General features: G+C 40.6%; 1 protein-coding gene across 4 annotated transcripts in view; it reads right to left on the bottom strand.

Annotated features, from left to right (window-relative positions):
• Positions 1 to 26,279, bottom strand: part of LOC141144572 (acyl-CoA dehydrogenase family member 11-like) — a 276,817-nt gene that overhangs the window by 47,886 nt on the left and 202,652 nt on the right. For 3 of the 4 annotated variants that reach the window (XM_073630367.1, XM_073630366.1, XM_073630365.1), the window contains 3 exons: positions 23,790 to 23,915; positions 23,492 to 23,653; positions 12,815 to 12,979 (listed from right to left, as the gene is read on the bottom strand). In XM_073630367.1, coding sequence (XP_073486468.1) covers positions 12,815 to 12,979; positions 23,492 to 23,653; positions 23,790 to 23,915 — 453 coding nt within the window. The remainder of the gene's footprint in view (positions 1 to 12,814; positions 12,980 to 23,491; positions 23,654 to 23,789; positions 23,916 to 26,279) is intronic. The other variant, XM_073630368.1, reaches the window with a different exon arrangement.

The raw sequence follows: 26,279 nt of genomic DNA, 5'->3' as shown, positions 1-26,279 counted from the left end.
CGCCCCCTAATGATGTCACAGTCCCTGGGCATGCTGGGACTGTGACGTTTTAGGGGGCGTGGTCACCGGGCGATATTGACCACGCCCCCTAAAACGTCACAGTCCCAGCATGCCCAGGGACTGTGACATCATTAGGGGGCGGGGTCTCCGCCTATATAAGTCACAACGGAGCCCTCAGAGAGCAGTCCAGCCGGAGAGAGCGTCGTGTCAACATCTGGAGAAGAGAAGAGGGAAGAAGCCAAGAAGCCCAGAAGCCCGGACCTCTGCTGGCAAGAGAGCTACCTGAAGACAGCAGAGGAGCCGGCCGAAGAACTGGAACACCGGGAGAAGAGAGCGGAGAAGAACCAACCGGACGCCGGGAGAAGAGGAACCGGAGGAACCCCCGAAGCCGGAGGAAGACCCCCCCGGAGCTGTTTAATAAATTATTTTAAAAACCTGCGTAGTGTGTTTTATTATTGACACTTTTTCCCTAGGTGAATGGGTACCCCAAACTCATTCACATAGGGTGGGGGGGCGGGATCTGGGGGCCCTCTTATTAAAGGGGGCTCCCGAATTCCGATAAGCCCCCCGCCCGCAGACCCCGACAACCAACGGCCAGGGTTGTCGGGAAGAGGCCCTTGTCCTCATCAACATGGGGACAAGGTGCTTTTGGGTGGGGGGCCCCGCAGGGCGCCCCCCTCCCCCAAAGCTTCCCCCCATGTTGAGGGCATGCGGCCTAGTACGGTTTAGGAGGGGGGGCGCTCGCTCGTCCCCACCCCCTTTCCTGACCGGCCGGGCTGCGTGCTCGGATTGGGGTCTGGTATGGATTTTAGGGGGGACCCCACGCGCATACACACGGGCGGATTGTCCGGCACACTCTGGTCCGCCGGACCAAGTCCGCCGGAAAGTCCGACCGTGTGTACGCGGCATTAGACCTCATTAAAGTCCCCCACTATTATGACCGGTACTTCTTCCTTATCTAACAAAAATTCATTTAATCTGAGCATAACATAAATTTTAACCACTTCCCTACCCACGTATAGACATATGACGTCTACAGATGGGATCTCCCATCCTGGGTGGACGTCATATGACGGCCTCGGGTTACCGGCCATCTAGGGGGGCGCGCGCGCGCCCGCCGTGTTGCTCGGGACCCGGTGCGTGTGCCCGGCGGCCGCGATGTCCGCCGGGCACCTGCGATTGCCCGTTAACCAGGCCGAACCGTGGATCTGTGTGGGTAAACACACAGATCCACGTCCTGTCAGGTGAGAGGAGAGCGATCTGTGTTCCCAGTACAGCGGAACACTGATTGGTCTCCCCCCCTTGTACGTCCCCGCCCCCTACAGTTAGAAGCATTCCCTAGGAAAAATATTTAACCCCTTGTGTCCCCCTAGTGGTTAACCCCTTCACTGCCTGTCACATTTTTATAGCATTGATCGCTGTATAAATGTGAATGGTCCCAAAAATGTGTCAAAAGTGTCCGATGTGTCCGCCATAATGTCGCAGTCATGAAAAAAAAATCGTGATCGCCGCTATTAGTAGTAAAAAAAATAAATAAATATTTTTTTTTTAAAAATGCCATAAATCTATCCCGTATTTTGTAGACGCTATAACTTTTGCGCAAACCAATCAATATACGCTTATTGCGATTTTTTTTTACCAAAAATATGTAGAAGAATACGTATCGGCCGAAACTGTTTGTTTTTTTTAAATTGGGATATTTATTATAGCAAAAAGTAAAAAATATTGTGTTTTTTTCAAAATTGTCGCTCTTCTTTTGTTTATAGCGCAAAAAAAAAAACCGCAGAGGTGATCAAATACCACCAAAAGAAAGTTCTATTTGTGGGAAAAAAAGGACGTCAATTTTGTTTGGGTACAACGTCGCACGACCGCGCAATTGTCGTTTAAAGTGCGACAGCGCTGAAAACTAAAAATTGGTCTGGGAAGGAAGGGGGTGAAAATGCCCTGTATTGAACCAGTTAAATGGTGGGGGAATATAGATGTTTGCCACTACATACTTGTTGCTTCCAATTGTGCAATACAAAAAATATATTGACCATTCTCATCTATGCTGGTCTGACTGCAGGAAAAGGCCACCCCAGATTTCATCATAATACTCCCCCCCCTGCAGAAAGAGGAATACACCGAGTGAAACTACACTCGGTATTTCCTATTCCGCAGTTGCTGGGCCGTATGATTAGTTAGGTGTGTTTCCTGCAGGCAGACCAGCTCAACTCCATATTTCTCCAACATTGAGAACACTGCTGCTTTTTTGGCCGGTGTCCCCAGGCCCCTAACGTTCCAGGATCTTGATATTGAGTGTTTTAATGTTCATATAGAGGTAAGTAGTATATAAACAGCTGTCGTAGATTCCTGTTCCAAAAATAAATTTACATTAAGTTCGTATCTGGTCCCTACTCTAATAACGATTATTTTGTGGTAATACCCCCGTGCACACAACTCTTTTACATTACCTTTTGTACTTTTAAACAGTGTTACTAATATAAGTGAATTCACATTACAAAATATTAAACGTGGATTTCAAACAGTGTTTTCCTGTGCCAAACATCATTACTTTGTGTATTATCTTTACGCGAGGAACCATATTTTACTATAAGGTTCTTTAGTGATATACTCTTGGTGCTTTGATTCTCGTTTAATCCACCCTTCCCCCGAGCTAATAATCGATCATTATCTATCTTACCTCTCTTTTCCCCCCACTCCCCTCCTTCCCCTCCCCCCTCCCCCCTTCCCCCTCATCTTGCCTCCCCCTTCCCCTACTCCCCCCAGCCCCCTCCCCCCCACCACCTAGTTAGGTAACCCCCAAGGGGCTTATACGTGACCTTTCCCTGCACCACCTGCTTCACATTTTTACTCCCATATTCATTCTCAACCATCCCACCACATACATCCACAACTGTGTGTAGCTCCCCCCCCCCCCCCAAAAGAAAAAAAGAAGAAAAAAAATTTTTTACATCAAGTACTACGACCTGTACTATTTACATCCTTCCCCCACTTTTTAGAATATCTAAAGTTTCTCCTTGTTTTCTTCCAGCCACTTCTCCACCCCGGCTGGGGAATAAAAAAACTGGGTTCCCCCCAATGCATTTACCCGCAGTCTTGCTGGGTAGAGAAGGGCATAAGACAGCTTAAATTTTTGTAATATACACTTAGACTGCATGAACTCTGCCCTGCGTCTCTGAAGATCCGGCAAGAAGTCAGAGTAAAATGAAATTTTTGTGCCGTTAAAAAAAATAGTAATGACACTTTATCCTTATAATTAAAGAACTTTAACAACAGTGGTCTAGGAAATCCACCTGTTGGGGGGGGCTAAAGGGCACTCTGTGTGCTCTAACAGTCGAAAACATTGCGGAAAATGATTCCTTTCCAAAGAGTTCAATCAGCCATTTTTCAAGGAACTCTATAGGGTTGGGGCCCTCACTCTTTTCAGGGAGGCCCACCAGTCTCACATTGTCCCTTCGACTCCTATTCTCCATCTCCTCCAACTTAAAAGCATGCTTGGCTAACTGTTCTTTCATGCTTTTTATTTCTTTTATTAATGGAGAGGTATCATCTTCCATCTGGCTTACCCTTCCTTCCAAGGCTGTTGTTCTCTCCGCTGTTTTTTGTAGGTCCTGTCTGACTAGGGACAGATCCTCTTTTACTCCCTTCATTTGCTCACAGAGATCCTTAAGTGAACCATTACATGCACTCACTGCCAAGAACACATCCATCAGAGTTGGTTCCTTCTCTGGAGGCAAGCCAGTCACGTGTGGTGCGTCCACATTTTTATTTTGTTCACTCAACCCCAAGCTTTTATTGCTTTGTAATTTTAATGGCTGAGCTTGCGTTGCTGTAGCTGCTGACTGGCTCTGACCCTGCCCCAAACTTTTTCTATCCACTAGCCCCCCTTGTTGAGATTTAGACTGTGACCCCTTCTTAGGTGGAGTCTGAACCGGGGTATGTGCAAATTGCTCCAGTTTCGCAGCCGCTGCAGCTGCTGCCGCTTGCTGGGGATTTTTATCCTTGGAGGATCGTAAGTGCTGCATCCTGTTTCTATTGTCTTTCTTTTCTCCTTATGTAGCGGGGATAACAAGATGGCCCTAGGCCAGTGCGGCAGTATAGTGTGTAAATAATATGTAATATATATAAATATATGGATCCAAGATGCTGTTGTAATTTTGTGATTTTCCCAGCTCTAAAGTGTACACTGACACTATCCTGCACACTTACCTACACAAGGTACCCCTGCTAAAGCTCCTTGATTAACGGCCTACGCTTTATGCACCCAGTCTCTATCATGTATACTTTTATACGGTTTTATACGACTTTATGCAGCTTGCAGAATCATCCAATAACAAAGCCTATCCGCAGGGCACTTAGCAAAAAGTTGTGTCCATTCAAAGTCCATTCGTAGTTTACCAGCCTCTAGGATGGCATTAGGCATTAAATAATCTTTGAGCCATACAGCTTCTCTTTTACTCACGTGACCTTTTTATCCGCTTTTGCAGGGAAGGTTCCTCTATCCTGCACACTCCCCCAACACTTGCACCGTATGCCGAGAGTAGTGCAGAACGGCACAACAGAACGGTACTCCCCTAGAAAGCCCTCTGGCAGATAGATCCGGCATCAAGCGACCAGTATCCCGCGTCCGCCACCCACGGGGTATCTCGCAAGCCAGTGCACAGCCTGCAGCCTTTAGCGTGTGACGTCACCTCCAGCTGCTCCCGGAGGCTCAGGATGGTACGGGTTGACTCGGGGTGAGTAAGCAGCCCAGAGGCTCAGAGCCTTCATATGTTGTATATCTCTGTGCACTGCACGGCTCTGAATTTTCTCTCAAGCAAGTGCCAGTCGCTCCTCCCTCAGTGCACCGCACCACATCAGGGACGCCCGGGCTCCATCATGCACAAGTCTGCCTTGTAGGGGAGGGTGGAGGGGAAACACACAATTCCTCTTACTTCATGCTGCTGCTCCTCTCACCACACCGCTCGCTCACACATCCAGCCATGCCCCTCTCAGCTGAGATAATCTGTCTCAGGGAGTCACCTTCACTTAAAGCGGAAGTTCCATTTTTGGGTGGAACTCCGCTTTAAGGTAAAGCAACGTGACCTCCCATCGTGTAGTAGGTAAAACCAAAGTATTTATTTAAAAAATAGTAACTCTTACATGGCTTTGTGTGTTCCAATAAGCATTATGCTCATATTTTACTATAATGTTGGTCTGAAATGTGTTATTAGAGTACAATCCAATCAATGCTGTATAGTGTTATAAATATTCCACATCGGTCACTCCAGAAGCAGTAGTGATGTTTACAATGGGTCCCTATTCTAACGATATGAGAAACATAACTATCATGCTAAAATAACTGTAAACATCTATTCACATGTATAGATTAGGGATTTGCCAAAAAAACCCCGGTTCGGTTCGCAGCATGCAAACTTACGTTTGACTGGAACATCGGGGACCATCCCTAGTATAGATGAGTGTAATAAAAGACTTATTACAGTAAGTACATGGGCTCTTAAGTGGAATAATGGTTGATATAACACGCAGTTGTTAGCCCTTAAAGTGACCATCACATTTTGTTGTTGATATTAATAATCAAATACATTCCAACATGACTAAAATTATATGAGTGCTAATATGAGTACATCCACTCATACATTTTATTGGCATATTAAATTAAAAATCACTGATAAAACAGTTCAAATTGAACTCTACACTGCGGCCCCCTGGAATGAAAGTATTGAGGGTATATATCTATCTGGATTCTTTCTGACTGATGGTTCTAACTTCATAACTTCACTTCCAGGCTTTATTATATTTTTTTATGCCCCAAAATTTTAGGTGGCTAGTGTCTTTGTTATGTACTTGTGCAAAGTGTTTAGAGATGTTGTGTTTCGGATATCCCTCCTTTATGTTTTGTATATGTTCTTTTACTCGGATTCCCAGAGCACTTTTTGTTCTGCCTACATATTGCACTTGGCAATCACATTCTAGAACATACACCACTCCTTCGGTGTTACAGCTGATGAAGTCCTTGATAGGGTAAGTTAGTCCTTTTTTTTGACCTGTAAATTCAGTCTGTTTAGTATTGGGTTTTTCTCAGTTTCTACATGCATAATACTTGCACGGATGGAAACCTTTTCCAGTAAAGGATGTGAATGTTTTGTTGGACGGTGGTTCATTTCTCACAATTTTCTCTCGCAGGGAGCTAGTTTATATACGATAGTTGGTTAGTCTGCTAGTACTTTGTTTAGATGTTTATCGGCTTTTAATATATGCCAGTATCTTTCAATCAATTTTTTTTTTACTTATGCTGGACATTGTAGTCCAAGATTAATGGACTTCCTTTCATTGGTTCTTCTTTCTTCTTATTGCCCTGTAACATATTACTGCTTTCCATCCTTCCTACTAGCTGAATTCGATCAATTATGAATTTGTTAGTGTATCCTTTATCAATGAATCTTCTTGCTATAATTTCTGCTTGAATCATGTAGTCTAATTTTGAGAAGATTCTCCTCAGTCTCATCAGTTAACCTCTTAGGATGTTGTAAAGCCATGTAACCCATGGCTTTACAACATCCCAAGAGGTCAGCAAATAACTATTTCTTGAAGTAGGTCTTGGTTATCAGGTTGTTCTTACCAATCCTAATCTTTAGGTCCAGGAAGTAATTTTTTTCATTACTAACATTCCATGTAAGTTGTATGTTTTTATCATACTCCCATGGCTGTCCATGTTTTTTGCTCATAGTAACTTTGGTTATACCAAAAAAAAAATATTTTTCAATCTGAAATCCAGACATTTAATTAGATATTTTCTCTGTTTGCATATTAATCTGATATATTCTCTAAGAAGCCACTTAACTGCTGCACGTGCTTGGTGGTGCTGTATAATGATACAGTGCCTTGAAAAATTATTCATACCCTTTAAATTTTCCACGTTTTGTCATGCTACAACCAAAAATGTAAATTTATTTTATTGGGATTTTATGTGATAGACCAACACAAAGTGGCACATAATTGTAAAGTGGAAGGAAAATTATAAATGGTTTTCAATTTATTTTTACAAATATTTGAAAAGTGTGGCATGCCCCTTTTACTCTGATACCCCTAACTAAAATCTAGAGGAACCACTGCCTTCAGAAGTCAACTAATTAGTAAATAGAGTCCACCTGTGTATAATTTAATCTCAGTATAAATTAGCTGTTCTGTGAAGCCCTCAGGAGGTTTGCTAGAGAACCTTAGTGAACAAACAGCATCATGAAGGCCAAGGAACACACCAGACAAGTCAGGGATAAAGTTGTGGAGAAGTTTAAAGCAGAGTTGTTATAAAAAAAAATATCCCAAGCTTTGAACATCTCACGGACCACTGTTCCATCCATCATCTGAAAATAGAAAGAGTATGGCACAACTGCAAACCTACCAAGACATGACCATCCATCTAAACTGACAGGTCGGGTAAGGAGAGCATTAATCAGAGAAGTATCCAAGAGGCCCAAGGTAACTCTGGAGGAGCTGCAGAGATCCACAGCTCAGGTGGGAGAATCAGTCCACAGGACAACTATTAGTCGTGCACTCCACAAATCTGTCTTTCATGGAAGAGTGGCAAAAGGGAAGCCATTGTTGAAAGAAAGCCATAAGAAGTCCTGTTTGCAGTTTGCAATGTGGGGGACACAGCAAACATGTGGAAGAAGGTGCTCTAGTCAGATGAGACCAAAATTTTACTTTTTGGTCTAAAAAGCAAAACGCTATGTGTGTTGGAAAATTAACACTGCACATCACCCTGAACACACCGTCCCCACCATGAAACGTGGTGGTGGCAGCATCATGTTGTGGGGATGCTTTTCTTCAGCAGGGACAGTGAAGCTGGTCAGAGTTGATGGGAAGATGGATGAAGCCAAATATAGGGAAATCTTATAATAAAACCTGTTAGAGTCTGCAAAAAAAATGATACTGGTTCACCTTCCAGCAGGACAACGACCCGAAACATACAGCCAGAGCTACAATGGAATGGTTTAGATCAAAGCATATTCATGTGTTAGAATGGGCCAGTCAAAGTCCAGACCTGAATCCAATTGAGAATCTGTGGCAAGACTTTAAAATTGCTGTTTAGACGCTCTCCATCCAATCTAACAGAGCTTGAGCTATTTTGCAAAGAAGAATTGGCAAAAATGTCACTCTAGATGTGCAAAGCTGGTAGCGAATAACCCAAAAAGACTTGCAGTGAAAGGTGGTTCCACAAAGTATTGACTCAGGGGGGCTGAATACAAATGCACACCACACTTTTCACATATTTATTTGTAAAAAAATGGTGAAAACCATTATCATTTTCCTTCTACTTCACAATTATGTGCCACTTTTGTGTTGGTCTATCACATAAAATCCCCAAAAAATATATTTACATTTTTTAGTTGTAATAATGACAAAATGTGAAAAATTTTAAGGTGTGTGAATACTTTTGCAGGGGAATGTAAATAATGAGGAGACATCTGCAGTAGCTATTAGGGTTTTGCCTTGGAGGACTGGGACATTTTTTATTTGTTGTAGTATGTTTTTATTATCTTTTATGTAGGCTTTTGTTCCTTGCATTGCTGGTTGTATTCTTGCTGTTGACTATTGGTCTTCCTGGTGGATTTTGGCCAACCGTATGTATTTTTGGTACTATGTAGATGATGGGTATTCTGCATGCTTCCTGTATAAAGTATTTTGCTTCTTTTTTGTTTAATATTTCTTTCTTCATCCCTAGATGTACCATTTTCTCCAGTTCCTGGGGTTGCTCATGTCTATTGTTTCTGTTCTGATTGAAGTGTTGATATGGTGTGGTCATTTGTGGTTCCTGTAGTCTTAAAGTCCTTTTGGGTGTAGAGTATGTCAATGGTAGTTCATTTTCCTCAATCTTAGTTTGCCACTTAAAAACTTGATCTGCTTTGCAATCCGCAACATCTCTGTGATATTTTTGGTCCATCTTCCTTTGTTGAACTTCAACCAGAACCAATATATTTGAAAAAGGGAATCAATAAACTCACAGAAAGAAAAGACACCATAATACGTCCCACAGACAAGGTTGGGAATATATGATGGGATTTGTAGTCTCACCACAGCTGGAGGGCCGAGGTTGCCTACCCCTTATCTACATAGTACCAAAAATACATAAGGATGGCCAAAATCCACCAGGAAGATCAATAGTCAATGGAATAGACAATCTAACAGCAAAAATGGGCCATTACATCAATAACTTCATCCAACCAGCAATACATGGTACAAAAGCCTACATAAATAAAAATATAATAAACACATACTACAACAAATAGAAAATGTCCCAGTCCTCCAAGGTAGAACCCTACTAGCAACTGCGGATGTCTCATCATTATATACTATTATACAGCAGCACCAAGCATGTGGCTTTTTAGAGAATGTAGCAGATCAATATGCAAACTGAGAAAATATCTAATTAAATGTCTGGATTCCTGTTTGATATACATTTATTTGGTAAAAATAAAGTTACTACAAGCAAAAAACAGTGATAGCCCTAAGTTTGCACACAGCGTTGTGTTAGGGGCAACTCTTAAATAAGTTGCTTATAGTTTATATTGCTTTGTCTAATTATTGCTTCATATAGGAATTAAGACACAGAGTCAGGTATGTCTGTATCAAAGTTCTGAGCATCCCCCAAAAGGACTGCTCCCTTTACTTCTTTTATAGGCAGTTCCAAAAGCAGTAATCTTATCGGCATTACCAAATGAGGTTAAGGTACAAAGAGTTTCTCATCAGCGAACATGTAATGATTATTCAGCAGTTCCAAATTCCATCTAGATACAGATTGATAGAACAATTGATACGTACATAGGTAAGAAAGGAGCACAAACAATTTAAATAGAACAATTGATACGTACACAGGTAAGAAAGGAGCACAAACAATTTAAATAGAACAATTGATACGTACACAGGTAAGAAAAAACAGAAACAATTAAAGTGGAACTCTAAGTCATTATTTCAACCCTATCAGTTGCCAATGCATTCATGGCACAATGGGAGGAAGAAGCGATAGACCAAAATTGACCCACACAACTTGTATTATATAAAAGGTTTGTAGATGACCTAATTCTTTTATGGAATGGTAACCAGGAATCATTGGAAGAATTTTTTTATTAAATTAAACAAGAAAGATAAAAACATACAACTTACGTGGAATATTAGTAATGAAAAATTTACTTTCTGGACCTAGAGATTAGAATTATAAGAACAACTTGATAACCAAGACCTACTTCAAGAAAGTAGACAGGAACAGTTATTTGCCAACGCATAGCTGTGATTTTAACCCATGGCTTTACAACATCCCAAGAGGTCAACTGATGAGACGGAGGAGAAACTGCACAAAATGAGAAGACTACATGATTTAAGCAGAAATGATAGGAAGAAGATTAATTGATAAAAGGAAGAACCAATGAAAGGAAGTCCACTATTAATCTTGGACTACATTGTCCAGCATAAACAAGTAAAAAAAAATGATTGAAAGACACTAGCATATATTAAAAGCCGATAAACAACTAAACAAAGTACTAGTAAACAAACCAATTATCGTATATAAACGAGCTCCCACCCTGCGAGACAAAATTGTGAGAAACGTCATTGAACCACCGTCCAACATTCACATTCTTTACAGAAAAAGGTTTCCATCCGTGCAAGTATTGTTATGCATATAGAAACTCAAAAAAACCCAATACTAAAACGGACTAAATTTACAGGTACAAAAACAAGACTAACTTACCCTATCAGGGACTTCATCAGCTGTAACACTGAAAAAGTGGTGTATGTTCTAGAATGTGATTGCCAAGTGCAATATGTAGGCAGAACAAAAAGTGCTCTGGGAATCAGAGTAAAAACATATACAAAACATAAAGGAGGGATATCCAAAACACAACGTCTCTAAACACTTCGCACAAGTACATAAGACCCTAGCCACCTAAAATTTTGGGGCATAGAAAAATATAATAAAGCCTGGAGGGGAAGTCAAAGTAATGCCGTGCACACTCGGTCTGACTTTTCGACCGGACTTGTCCAACGGACGCCGACGGACCAAATCCGCCAGACAATCCGATCATGTGTGGGCTTCACCGGACCTTCAGCTGACTTTTCCTGTCGCAAATCTGACGGACTTTAGATTTGGAACATGCTTCAAATCTTTACGTCGTAACTCCGCAGGACCCAGAAATCCGCTCGTCTGTATGCTAGTCCGACGGACAAAAACCCACGCTAGGGCAGCTATTGGTTACTGGCTATCAACTTCCTTATTTTAGTCCGGTGTACGTCATCACGTACGAATCCGTCGGACTTTGGTGTGATCGTGTGTAGGCAAGTCCAGTCGTTAGAAAGTCTGTTGAAAGTCCGCCAAAAGTCTGTCGAAAGTCTGTCGAAAGTCTGTCGAAAGTCTGTCGAAAGTCTGTCGAAAGTCTGTCGGACGAGCTGTCGGACTTTTGTAGCTGAAAAGTCCGACCGTGTGTACCGTGTGTACGCGGCATTAGAACCATCAGTCAGAAAGAATCCAGAAGGATATATACCCTCAATACTTTAATTCCAGGGGGCCTCAATGTAGAGTTCGATTTGAACTGTTTTATCAGTAATTTGTAAGTAATTTTATATGCCAATAAAATGTATAGGTGGATGTACTCATATTAGCACACATTTTAGTCATGTTGGAATGTATTTGATTATTAATATAAACAACAAAATGTGATGGTCACTTTAAGGGCTAATGACTGCATGATATATCAACCATTATTCCACCTACAAACCCATGTACTTACATTTAACCTGTTGTCGGTTTTTTATTACACTCATCTATACATGCGAATAGATGTTTACAATTATTTTAGCATGATAGTTATGCTTCTCCTATCGTTTGAACAGGGACCCATTGTAAACATCACTACTGCTTCTGGAGTGACCGATGTGGAATATTTATAACACTATACAGCATCGATTGGATTGTACTCTAATAACAAATTTCAGACCAACGTTATAGTAGAATATGAGCATAATGCTTATTGGAACACATAAAGCCATCAATCTCCTCAATATGTTAATTACAACAACTCAGTCACTGGTCTTGTTTAAGTTACGATATACACTGCACTACAATAAAATGCCACTGTTGGAGAGAGAGCTGTCATCCATTTGAATCTGAGGATCAGAGTGGAGATTGGGTTGATCATCTGCATAAAGCTTAAAGTGATTTAATCACACATGCGATTGAAATCCACAATCTGGTGAGCCTCATTCTATAAGGGTGTGGACTGGCACTTGTGCACTTTGGTGAAGGATCTACAGAGTTCAAAAATGTCCACTTTATGAAGAGTTGTACTATTTTCACAATTGATTCTTTGTTGAGATTTATGATGGACAAATTTGGAACTATTTTTGATTTTATTATGAACACTTTTGAATCATAGTCATTTTTTTTTTTGCACTACTGTGATTGTGTAGTTTGACACTACATTGTTTTTCATCTTTTGTTTTATGCGCTTTATATGTTATGATATATTTCACAGGATATGAAATGTATATGATTTGTTGATACACGTTATATATTTGAGTTTGCTCAACACTTCACACACAATCTTTGCATAATATACTGTTTAATGCAAAGCACTGCAGCACATAGAAATACATACTATACTTACAATATACATAAATAAAATTAAAAAAGGGTGAAAAAACACTGCAAAACTATTCAAAAACACATGCGGTATGGTGTTAATAACCCCTAACACCTGACTATGTACTACTTTGTAATACCCTGGTACAGGGCTCTATTTACTACAAAATAATTTACCTCAGTGGGATGGAATATGATATTATCGATCCTAAAATCACCATGGACAAGGCACTCTTCATTGTCATTGCTTGGCAAATTATTCATAAGCCAGTCAGCTAACTGGCTCATTTCAGGGATATCAGTGTGTGCAGCCCGGTCATACTGCTTCTTCCATGTGGTTACCTGAAATGGATTTACAGAAAGTAAGCCGGTGTGACATACAATAGCATTACATCCAGCTCTTGGAATAGTGCATTTGCTGAATGTTAAGATCAGGTATACAATAAGAGTAAAGTAACCAGAAAAGCACCTACCTACTGTATATCCACCACTGTTAAAGCCTAACTTTTACCAATGCTAGGGGAAGGACCCAAGGTGAAAAGGCCCCTCTTCCCCCATAAGCTATGAACTACTTCAGCAACACAATAATAATCACATTACTTCACAGTCCCTAGACAGCAGGCGAGCTATTCGCTGGAATATGGGCGGACAGCCAATTTTATCTTACCGGCAGCCAATTTCATCCTGATGATATGGCCACTTGTCCTGCACTGATTACAGGCCCAATGACATCAATGAGAAGGGTGGCAAAAAGACCAGTGGGAGACTGGCATAAAAAGGTGACCTCAGTGAACGGTCATCATTACTAGAACCAGCAGAGAGGAAGATTGCAGGACCATGAAGTAACATCAGTAATACTTGGCAGTAGGGTTGTCCCGATACCGATACTAGTATCGGTATCGGCACCGATACCGAGCATTTGCCCAAGTACTTGTACTCGGGCAAATGCTCCCGATGCCTCCCCCGATACCTGAACTGTCAGCTGTGATCGGCGCGTGGGGGAGTTACAAGATTCTCCCCCAGCGGCTTTCACCAGCTTTAGTGACAGACAGCGGTGATCGCTCACAGCTGACTGTCACTGCATCCTCCTCCGTGCCCCCTCCGTTCCTCTGTCCCTCTCAGCTGTCCCCCCCTTCTGCTCTTATCTGTCCCTCTCAGCTGTCCCCTCCGTTCTGCTCTTATCTGTCCCCTTCGTTCTCCCCCTCAGTTCCTCCGTCCTCCCCCTCCTCCTTCCTTTGTGTATGGATAGAGTCAGCTGACTCTGTCCATTCACATAACTGAAACATTGTAATCTCCTGTGATTACCGATGTGTCAGTTTATGAATGGAGAGAAGCTGCGGTCTTCTCTCCATTCATTGTCAGTGCAGCTGACGCTGCAGAGAAAGGGACTGGGGATTCTCTATCCTCTGTCTCTTTCTCTGTCTCAAGGGGGAGATATCAGAGGTCTGTTAAGACCCCTGATATCTCACCAAAGCCCCCCAAAAGGGCTGATTAAAAAAAAAAAAAAAAACAATAAAGAATAAAAGAAATATTATTGTAAAAAATAAAAATTGTAAAAAAAAAAAAATAACACACACATACAACGTTCACCCCCCCCCCCCCCCAAAAAAAAAGCAAGCACTGTTAAAAAAAAAAAAAAAAAAATGAAAAAAAAAACACTGTCACGTGACATTAAAAAAAAAGTATCGGTAATCGGTATCGGCGAGTACTTGAAAAAAAGTATCGGTACTTGTACTCGGTCCTAAAAAAGTGGTATCGGGACAACCCTACTTGGCAGTAACCCATACTCTTACATAAATGAGTAATAGGTCAGAGGGTGGAAGGAAATGTTAATTATTTTTATTTGCTTGGAGAAAGGCTATAAATTAAGATAGCCTTGAACTGACATTGCATGAAAAAAATTATTAGATTAAGCGTACAATCTATGTACACTTACCACTTTGTAAAGTAAATTAAACATGTAAAAATATTACTTGTGTTATGTTTTTACATAGAGAGCTTGTCTCAACCTAATGAATGTTGTTGGTTTAATTGTTTAATTCATAGAATTTAATATTGTATATAAATATTTTATAATTACTATTTCCAGCCAGCAGATGGGCTGCTTTTCACTTGTGTACCTGACTAACTTTACAAGCTTTGCTGAGAAAACAAAAAACAAGGGGCATGGCTTGGCACGCATTGCGGATGGAAGCAGTGTGAGAGAGCTCCAACATCCAGAGAGCGCTGGGACCTGAAAGCGATCCGTTTTCTGACCAAAAATGTCCACTCTGCTAAGGAAGGGGTCACACAATCGCTATATGCGCTCACTGGGAACCCCCAAAAGCAGGAACTCTCAGGCAAAGCTCAGCAAATATCGCTTCAGCAGCGGCAGTGACGGACCCAAGATGGCGCCGGCTCACAAAACTGCACACGAGGAGGACATGGAGGATGATGAAATCTCCCTCCCTGCATCTGAGGACTCTGCCAGAGGTAAAATGACTGCAGATCACCCACTAACGTTTGCAGATATGACAGAGATAGCTGCAGACATTAAGAACTCACTCTCAGCAGCTATCACAGATCTAAAGACTGATTTATTAAGGCTTACTGAACAAATGGCAGTAAATGAGAGAGCAGGAAAATGGAGGGACAGGGCTCTAGTCAGACTGGATGAAATTACAGCTACTCACTCCCAGCATATGATTGAAATGAATAGACAGATCGAAGATCTCGATAACAGGGGGAGAAGACACAACATAAGAGTGAGGGGTGTCCCTGAGTCTGTCACTCCTGAACAAATAAAACCTGCATTATCCTCCATTTTCAATAGTCTCATTGAGAGACCTGAGGCTTCTCCCATTGAATGCGACAGGGCACACAGAGCCCTAAGACCCAGAGCCCCTGACAATACACCTCCTAGAGACATAATCTGTTGTCTACCTAATTTTTGCCTTAAAGAAGAAATCCTGCAAAAAGCTAGAACGAATAAACTGATTACATTTAATGGAGTAGATGTACAGCTCTTTCAAGACCTATCACCCTGAAAAACAGACAGGCTTTGAAACCCCTACTAGAAATCCTAAAAGAAAAAGGGATTAATTATAGGTGGAAATTCCCCTTTGCTCTCCAAGCCTTATATAATAGCAAACAATTCATGCTCAGAGTCCCAGATGACTTGTTGCATTTCTGCGAGAACCTGCAAATAGCACCAGTAGAGCTTCCAGACTGGTACGCAGAATCCCGTCTCCCTCCTGCAATCAACAATATGCCTTCCACCTCAGGACTGTCTCCTGAAAAATCACCTTTTCAATATGGAAAACAACACAGGAACACAGGTAGACCCATTTATAGTTCTGCGACTAAAAGCCCCAGATCAAGGGATGCTAGACAAAATAGTCTACTGTAAAAGAAATTGGACAACAACTGTTAAACCATGCAGTAAACTCTTAACCCACATGGGTTGCTGAACACAAGTTTAAAGTTATATTCTTTTTCCCCTTATATGGAATTTTCTTCATTACATGTTCAATAAGACTGTTAATAATTTGGCCACCAGATGGCAACCTTCAATAAGAGATGCTAATAAACCAGCTCAACAGTCTGTCGATGTTATAGACAAGGCCATAGGATTTGTACACACAATGACTGCATTGCAAACACATTCCCTTACTCCCCCTTCCTTCTTTTGATGATTGAAGCTATGGATTAAATTCCTATTCTCTACAAATTATCACTAGAAACTTTTACCATCCTAAGCCTTCAGCTTACAATAAACAGAGTAAGAACATAAGTAATGACAACTGGGAAGACTGAATACCTCCAATTTCCATCTGATACCACAATATATCATGTCAACCAACCCTCTTCAGACTGAACCAGACAGCAATACACTTTTTCAAATAGGAATCCTATCTTCAACAATGATAACAAAAGTGAACATGTGACCTCACTGATATAAGGATTAATGTAACATAGAGATCTTCATCCTAATTGCATTTGGACTACTACTCACAATGACAGAGCAATAAGATTTCTCTTACAAGATTAAAGTGTAAAGTACAGATGTACCTCCAGATTAACATTTACTAGATGGAGAGTCAATCTCTGCTACGCCATTAGACCCCATTCACACAGGGACGACTTGTCAGGCGACCTAGTCGCCTGACAAGTCGCCTCCCGTTCTGTACTATGGAGCCGTTCTAAGGGGAGCGACGCAAGTCGCTCCGACTTAGAAAAAGGTTCCTGTACGACTTCGGGGGCGACTTGGGGCGACTTGCATAGACTTCTATGCAGAAGTCGTTTTGCAAGTCGCCTGGCCATTCGTTTGCAGGTCGCCTCGCTGAGGCGACCGGCAAGTCGTGTTGCCCCTGTGTGAATGGGGTCTTAGAATCCACCTCTATCTTCGCAACTTTCGATACCCCCACTGAACTGGGATCAATATTACGGTTTAAGTTTGATTTGATATTTACTCTGTTTATTTTTGCCTAATGAATGATGAAGTCATATCCTAGATCTCCGTATCAAGGATGACAAAGGATCCCATCCACACATGCTGTATGATCCCAAATCATCTCTCCCTTCGGGACATCTAGACTGGTTATCGCAGGCCTAAGATAAGATAAGAGACACCAACTTCTATACACCATAAACCTTATCTTACTACAGCTCCAAGACAGGATGATGGGATCATGAAGGACACAGCATAGAGATGGATGACATATATGTGTTTTCCACCTCTACACAATAGGTCATACTATCCTGGATTATGGGATTTGTTCCTAAAAGTTATTAATACATGGGATTGTGCTGTAGAAACCAACCTCATTATAACGAAAATGGTTTAGAACTAGATAAGTTATCTGTATTGTTATGCACTAGTAAGATTCACAGCTTACAGTTTATTGGTTGCTCTCCCACAGAGGAGTTATATATTAAGCTGTATCTCATTGAGGCCTGGGAAATGCGGATCTTGGATAAGATGGATACTAGAGATGTGCCCCTCCCAGGACTCAATGGGCTACAAAGTTACTTAAATTCCAGTTACCCTGGTTTAGTTTCTATCACTACTACAGTTGCATGAGTTAAAGTTCCAATTAATGGTCAGAGTACACAAATCTTAATGATTCATAAATAAAATCTCAGCGCTCCCGAATACTCGAGAGCACTGATAAGATTGTCACTTACTACCACACTTTACTTCGTACCTCCCACTCACCCCCCAGAGTAATAACTGGTGAACCGCAACAAACACCAGTTTGCTCAACACCTTCACGGTGTAATACTGAGCAATCTCAAATACGGTTCTACTGAACCAAACTTCCCCCTGTAACAACCTACTGATTTACCTTATCTTACTCCTATCCTCCCTATTGTATACCAACCACCCACCTCACCTTTCCACCTCTCCCCCCTTTTTTTTTTTTTTTGTCTCTCCCTACTACTGTAATGGCCTACTCACTCCTAGGGAAAGCCCCAAATATTATTTCACACAATGTAAACGGCCTCAATATCCCCGAAAAAAGAGCAAAGGTCCTGAAGGAACTAAAAAAAGCCAACCCTGCAATAGTTTATCTTCAAGAAACACACTTTAAGACTAATAATATTTCCAAACTCACTGATGGCCACTTCACAAAAGCTTACCACGCCACAAACCCTATTGCTAAAACTAAAGGTGTCACTATATTGCTTAGCAAACATTCTCCCTTCTCACTTTTGAAACATCTCGCCGACCCAGAGGGTCGCTATATTCTCATTAAAGGCACATGGAATGGGACACCAGTTACTTTAGCTTATGTATATTTCCCAAATAAAGCACATATTACATTTTGCCAAAAAATAGTAGATGATGAACTCAGATGGTTTGCAGAAGGATGCATTATTCTAGGAGGCGATTTCAATATCCCTCTGAACCCACAGCAAGATACCTCCTCAGGCTATACTCATGTTACATACAAGATACTGAAACATATTAAGAACCTACTTCAATCCTTATCTTTAGTTGACTCTTGGAGATCTACACATCCCTCAGATAAGGACTACACCTTCTTCCCCCCCCCCCCCCGCACAAAAGATATTCCAGAATTGACTTACTCTTCATCTCCCAAAGAAACTTGATCAACCTAACTAGAGCAGATATTGGAATAATATCCATTTCAGACCACGCCCCTACCGCCATCACTTTTAAATTAAACCCCCCCAAATATACTACTTTCAACTGGAGACTCATTTCGGCCCTACTAACTGATCAAACCATACAAGATGACATACATGAATCCATTAAAAGATATTTTGAAACCAAGCTAGAATCAGATACCAACCCCCTAAACAACTGGGAAGCCCACAAGAGTGTAATCAGAGGCGAATTTATAAAATGGGAAGCCAGAAGAAAAAAGGAAAGAGACAGAGAAATCACCAATTTATCCAATAAAATAGCCAGTCTCGAGAACCAACATAAACAATCCATTACCATCAAACTAGAGGAAGAACTTATAAAATGCAGACAAGCCCTTAAGCAGATATTAGACCTTAAAACCAGAAGAGCACTCTTTATCCAAAAAAATATTTTCTATGAGCATGGAGACAAAAATGGGGAATACTTGGCTAGAGCACTAAAAGAAACACACAAAGGGGGACACATACATGCCATAAAAACCAAAACAGGTATTTTAGAACACAAACCCGAAAAAATAGCCAAACTATTCCATGAATTCTATACTGCCCTTTTTGATATAAAAACACAACACAAACCTCCCCATATCACAGGTTCAAAAGAAGAGACAATCAAAGAATTCCTGCAAAATAGTAGATTACCGACCCTTGAGCCTGAAGATATCAATAAACTAGAAGAACCCATAAATATTACTGAAATACAAGAAGTAATTAAAGAATTAAAACCTGGAAAGAGCCCTGGTCCGGATGGTCTCACATCCCAATATTACAAAACTTTCACACAACTTCTCTCTAAACATCTTATGTCTGTCTATAACAATCTAGCAAAACACAAACATAGCTCTGACCCCCTCTTAATGGCTTATATTGCAGTAGTACCAAAACCAGATAAAGACCCCACGGATTGTGCCAACTTTAGACCCATTTCCTTACTCAATGTAGATCTAAAAATTTTCACTAAAATTCTCACGAACCGGATGAAATCCCTCTTATCAAAAATCATTGGCCCGGAGCAAGTAGGCTGTATGCCCGGTAGAGAAGCCAGAGACAACATCACCAAAGCATTAAATTTAATACACTATGCCAAGGGCTCCAAAATCGAAGGCCTTCTGTTATCCACGGATTCAGAAAAGGCCTTCGATAGGGTTTCCTGGGACTATATGTTTTCCATTTGGTCACATATTGGACTAGGAAACAATATACTAAATTGGATAGGAGCTTTATACCAACACCCCAAAGCCAAAATCAAAATAAACAACACACTATCAGAACCAATCAACATCCACAACGGCACCCGCCAAGGATGCCCTTTATCACCATTACTCTTCATACTTACATTAGAACCACTAATCAGAAGCATAAATTTAACCATGGACATTAAGAGATTGCAAATAAATAAAAAAGAATACAAAATAGCGGCTTATGCAGATGATCTCCTATTTTTTATCTCACAGCCACACATCTCCATTCCCAACCTCCATAAAATATTTAAGATATTTGGATATATTTCTAATTTTAAAATTAATCAAACCAAGTCTGAGGCACTCAATCTCTCACTACCCCCCAACCAATTGTCCATGACAAAAAAGAACTGCAATTACAAATGGGTACAAAAACATCTTAAATACCTAGGGGTTAATCTCACTACAAATATAGAAGACATATACAAAGCTAACTATACACCCTTACTGCTCTCGATAACGAAAGACCTTAAAAATTGGTCCACAAAATTATTTTCTTGGTTTGGCAGAGCTTCCATACTGAAAATGACAATTCTCCCCAGATTATTGTATATCTTTAATACCTTACCAATACGTGTCCCAAACGCATTCTTTACCAAACTTAGAGATTTACAAAGAAGATTTCTATGGGCAGGGAAAAAACCTAGGCTAAATTACTGACTACTTACCTCCCCCAAAAACAAAGGCGGCATAGGTCTACCTGACTTAAAAAAATACTATAATGCAACCCATATCACCAGACTGATAGATTGGCATTGCCACGGGGACAATAAAGACATCCCATTGCTTTCTTGGAAATAAGATGAAATCTTTGGAATCATTTCAAGAAGAATATGGGGAATCATTTCCTGGCCTATGGTTCTATGTGCAATTAAAAAATTTCCTGCTGAACAGTAAAAATAGAGCTTCATACTATCTACCCATGACACCTCTAGAACATATCTGCTACAAACGTTCCCCGATTCTTAAAACTACTTCTATGGCTTATAACTAGCTGACCCAATCAACTCCTATAGACAGCCATAATCACAAAGAAAGGTGGGAAATGGATTTGGGAACCAAAATTAGCGATGCTCAATGGGAAAAACTTGTATCTTAGCTCATAAGTGTTCACTAAGCACGAAGGCTCAGGAAATATCATATAAAATATTAACCCAATGGTATGTGACACCACAAAAGGCCAGGAGGTGGTTCCCTACAACCTCAGACACATGCTGGAGATGTAGTACAGAGACAGGCTCCTTTTTGCACATCTGGTGGATATGTCCCCCAATCCGAGACTACTGGAGAAAAATATTTTTTTGGATAAAACACATCACTGAGACCAAAATAAACGTAAACGCTGCAGCCTGCCTGATTCATATTAACACATATACACTGAGCAAGTATAAAAGACCCTCACCAGACATCTCTTAAACGCAGCTAAAACCTTAATTCCATTGCATTGGAAATCAACCCACACCCGAGGAGTTAAAGATTGGTTTGATAGAGTGCATTATACCTATAAAATGGAAGAAATTCTGGCTATGAAAAAAGAAAACAACACCAACTTTAACAAGATGTGGCAACCCTGGTATCTGTTTACGTTATCAGATGAATTTAAAACAGCAATCATACTGAACTAATAAACCCTGGTTTTAATAGATAGGAATATTTAACTTGTATGATGCTTTCATTTATTATCTATATCAGAATATTACATTTATCTTTAGAAATGTGTATAATAGTCCAAATACACCAAACTTAATTGGTAACATATTGCTCTTTTTTCATCCTTATCTCCCCCCCTTCCCCCTTTTTTTTTAACCCCCCCCCCCCCCTTTACCCATTTTCCAAAATATTATTTTCTAAACTCAACTTCTTCAGAATATATATGCAATGTCAAATTGTTCGCTGACATAATGTTATATGTTTATATAGATGTTTATTATAATACAACGTGTATACTAAATTCGCTTTCAATAAACTTTGATTGTGATAAAAAAAAAACAAAAAAAAAAAAAAACTAAAACTACAAAGCACTAATGTACAAATCAAAGGAATGACTCCTACTCCCTTACTGTATTTTTATATCTCAGTATAGAGCCTGAATTAGAGAAAGATAGTGTCAAAGGTACTGTGCTTTTTATTTATTTATTTATTTTTTTAAATACACACACATTTATATAAACCAGAAAAAAATATCCATTTAAAAACCTGTAAGCTTAAAGAATAAGTTTACCTTTTGTAAAATGTTACACCTATATTCAGGTTGTAACATGTTAAAGATGAACTGGCCTCCGCTTCCCCTGTTTTGACAACCAGCAGAGGATCTTCTCTCCCCGCTAACTGTCACAATCTTAACAAAAACGCGGCCGCCAGCCCAGCCGTGTCATTCATTTACACCTTACAGTATATACAAACAGAAAATTGCCACGCTAAAATTACAAAAAAATAAAGTCCCATACATGTTACAGTCCAATTAGAAGCGATATAGTCCAATCATGAAACTAGTAGATCACTCCAAGAAGAATGTGAGGGATTAAGTGTTTAACATATATAAAAAAAACACCTTGATATTGAATATCATTTAAAAAGGTATAACCCCGAGGTGCGCCTCCACCATATAATATAAGATGGCTGCTCACTAGAGGAAATGGACTCTAGATTATAAGAATCATGAGCGCAGTATGATAGAATATCCTTAAGACAGGAGCCATCAACCCTCTTTCCTTTGCAGCAAAATGGGAGACCTCTATGACTTTTCTTTGGTGTCCAATGGGAACACTCACATAGGGAATAATCGATGGTTCCCCGGCAAATCATACATGTAAGATGAATCACAGAAACTCCTATAGTGTGAAACTGTATAAAATGAATTGAAGATAAAAAGATAACAACTACTTACATAGAGGCAGTTAAAAACGAACATATGTGCAATGTATATCTATCCCAGGATTCAAGCCAACAGACTCGTGGGATCTGTGGGCGTGGTGACGTCACAAGCATAGACATTTTTCATGAAAGATCATGTCATTGGCACATGGCCCGTGCATATATGCTCGTTTTTAACTGCCTCTATGTAAGTTGGTATCTTTTATCTCTAATAAACTTTATATGGTTTCACACTATGGGAGTTTCTTTTATTTATCTTACATGCATGAATTGCTGATGAACCATCGATTATTCCTTATGTGAGTGTTCCCATTGGACACCAAAGAAAAGCAAAAGGGATCTCCTGCTTCGCTGCAAAGGAAAGAGGGTTGATGACTCCTGTCTTAAAGGAGAAGTCCAGCCTGAGCTTTTTAGGCTGACAAATACATTCACCTCTCTTTTCATGTGTCTTTCTCCACACTGTATATGTGTGTTACAGTAGGTTGCCATTTAGAATGAATTAGAAAAAACACACAGAATACCACATGAACAAGTGCATGCAAAAGTGTGAGGGGTCCTTATAGCAGTTATTTATGTAAGCTCCCCTCACCTCTCTCTGGCAGTATCCTTTTCCTTTGCCATACCCTGTAAGATTTAGCTTGTGTATGTTATATGAATGGAGCCTGGAGAGTGTTTCAATGAGATCAACAAACAGCGCTGATCTCTCTGCAGGGTGGACATTAACAAGAAAGACATCTCGGAAAATACGACCCTGTAAAAAGGGAAAGTAACACTCGCTTTATGAAGTTGCAAAAAATGTACTAATAGCACACATGCACTTAATAATAGCAGCACTTTGTGAAACCAAGTAAAACAACATAGTCTAATAATTGTGTGACTTGGCTAACCTCCACATGTGCCATCACATAGAATTCGGTTCCAAACACTGTCACATCATTACAGTATAATAAAGTCTTCGGCACCGGGAATCCAGCGGCAAATAAAGCTGTTTGAACTTCATATGCACGTTCAATCTAAAAAACAAAATGTCAGTCTTGGTTTTATGCAGAATCATTAGCACACTAATTCACAGCAAAGGGACAGTGAGAATATACACAGGCAGCATAACATTATCTTAGAGGAACTGATCTCTGGAAGTGGTGTTCAAAAAACAGGCAAAGGACTAGTCACTGGTATTTTGTGTGGTCTCCATGCAGCTGATCTTTTCCCCATTACTGACCTACAATGCCTTGTTCTGCACCATATCCCTGTGTGTAGAGGATGGCACTTCGGTAGCGGAAAGGCTTTTTTTTTCTCATGTCAGAGTCTCCAGAAAGAAGAACAGTGAGCAATACAGTAGTAATATCACCAAATCTCATGAGGCTAGTAGTCAGAGGCAGCTGTGCCTTAGATCTCACACTACAGATATACAGTTATAAGGCTGTAGTCACAGGGGTGCCTATGTGCCCTCACAAACAGTACCAGGAGGTACACTGCTATATTTCAGGAGGAAATCCAGGCAAAAGGTATATTTTTTGGGTACTGTGTAGGCACAATTATATATATATATCTATATATAGATATATATAGATATATATATATATTTTTTTTTGCAACATTTGGCCAGTGAAGCAACGCAAAAATAAACATGTTCAGTTTTCTAGTACTCTCCACGTGGAGTAACAACCTGACAGCAGTTGCTGAGCAGCAATGGAGGCTACTCAGCAACTTTAAAGTTCTGCTTTAAAGTGAACCTGTGGGTTATCACTGCAAACTCTGACTGGTAAGTAATTATTGATATAACTTTCGCACATTTATTTGCTTGCTGTTCTTTTTTTCTCAGCCATATAGAGATCTGTAGATTCTCCCTTTAGTAGCAAGACACTACTACAATTAACCATGCTGAATGACTACGGAGATCAAATCCATTTCATCACATATCCACCTACACTAGAAGTAGAAAACCTTGGCACTCCATCTGTTGAGAAATTACAAATCCCATCATGATGTAGCCTCTGGGAGTCATGCAACTCCTCATTGGACTTGTAGTTTGACAACAGCTTGAGTTCAGAGGTTGCCTACCCCACCGTAGACATTGGAACTAATCTGCTAGACCAATAATGGCTGTTCATTTGGAAAAGAGAATGTTCTACTAAATAAATAAAGAAATTAGCACTGTTCACTTAGCAAATGAGAAAGTCTCTTAGCTTAGTAAATAAGCTGAAGCTGTGTTTCTTTTTTCATTATCCAATTATTTGTTAAAAAAATGTAACCCCCCTACCCCCACACGTATTACCTTAAGGTAGGGTTGTCCCGATACCACTTTTTTAGGACCGAGTACAAGTACCGATACTTTTTTTCAAGTACTCGCCGATACCGATTAGCGATACTTTTTTTTTAATGTCACGTGACAGTTTTTTTTTTTTGCTATGGGGGGGGGGGGGGGGTGAACGTTGTATGTGTGTGTGTTTTTTTTTTTTTACAATTTTTATTTTTTACAATAATATTTTTTTATTCTTTATTGTTTTTTTTTGTTTGTTTTTTTTTTTAAATCAGCCCTTTTGGGGGGCTTTGGTGAGATATCAGGGGTCTTAACAGACCTCTGATATCTCCACCTTGAGACAGAGAAAGAGACCGAGGATAGAGATTCCCCAGTCCCTTTCTCTACAGCGTCAGCTGCACTGAGAATGAATGGAGAGAAGACAGCGGCTCCTCTCCATTCATAAACTGACACATCGTAATCACAGGAGATTACAATGTTTCAGTTATGTGAATGGACAGAGTCAGCTGACTCTATCCATACACAAAGGAAGGAGGGGGAGGACGGAGGAACTGAGGGGGAGGACGGAGGGGACAGATAAGGAGAGAGGAACGAAGGGGGAGTACGGAGGGGGACAGATAAGGAGAGAGGAATGCAGGGGACAGTGGAGAGGCACAGAGGAACGGAGGGGGCATGGAGGAGGATGCAGTGACAGTCAGCTGTGAGCGATCACCGCTGTATGTCACTAAAGCTGGTGAAAGCCGCTGGGGGAGAATCTTGTAACTCCCCCACGCGCCGATCACCGCTGACAGTCCAGGTATCGGGGGAAGCATCGGGAGCATTTGCCCGAGTACAAGTACTTGGGCAAATGCTCGGTATCGGTGCCGATATCGATACTAGTATCGGTATCGGGACAACCCTACCTTAAGGGTGTGGTTGGTCGCTAGACGTCGTTTTTTAAAGCCAAATTAGCGGTCTCCTGCTCAACCACTTTAGAGTACTGCAATCTACCACATTTTTGTGCTATTCCCAACCCACAAGTGTGAGCACGAGATGGCATTAAAACTCTAGAAGATATTATGCCCATTGGCTCTATGCAGACTTTTCCCCAACTCTCTCAGACATTCAGGCTGCAAAG

This window comes from Aquarana catesbeiana, linkage group LG05 (assembly GCF_042186555.1).
Source record: "Aquarana catesbeiana isolate 2022-GZ linkage group LG05, ASM4218655v1, whole genome shotgun sequence".
NCBI lineage: Eukaryota > Metazoa > Chordata > Amphibia > Anura > Ranidae > Aquarana > Aquarana catesbeiana.
The sequence above is the reverse complement of the archived record's forward strand: the minus strand, read 5'-3'. Positions and strand labels throughout refer to the sequence as shown.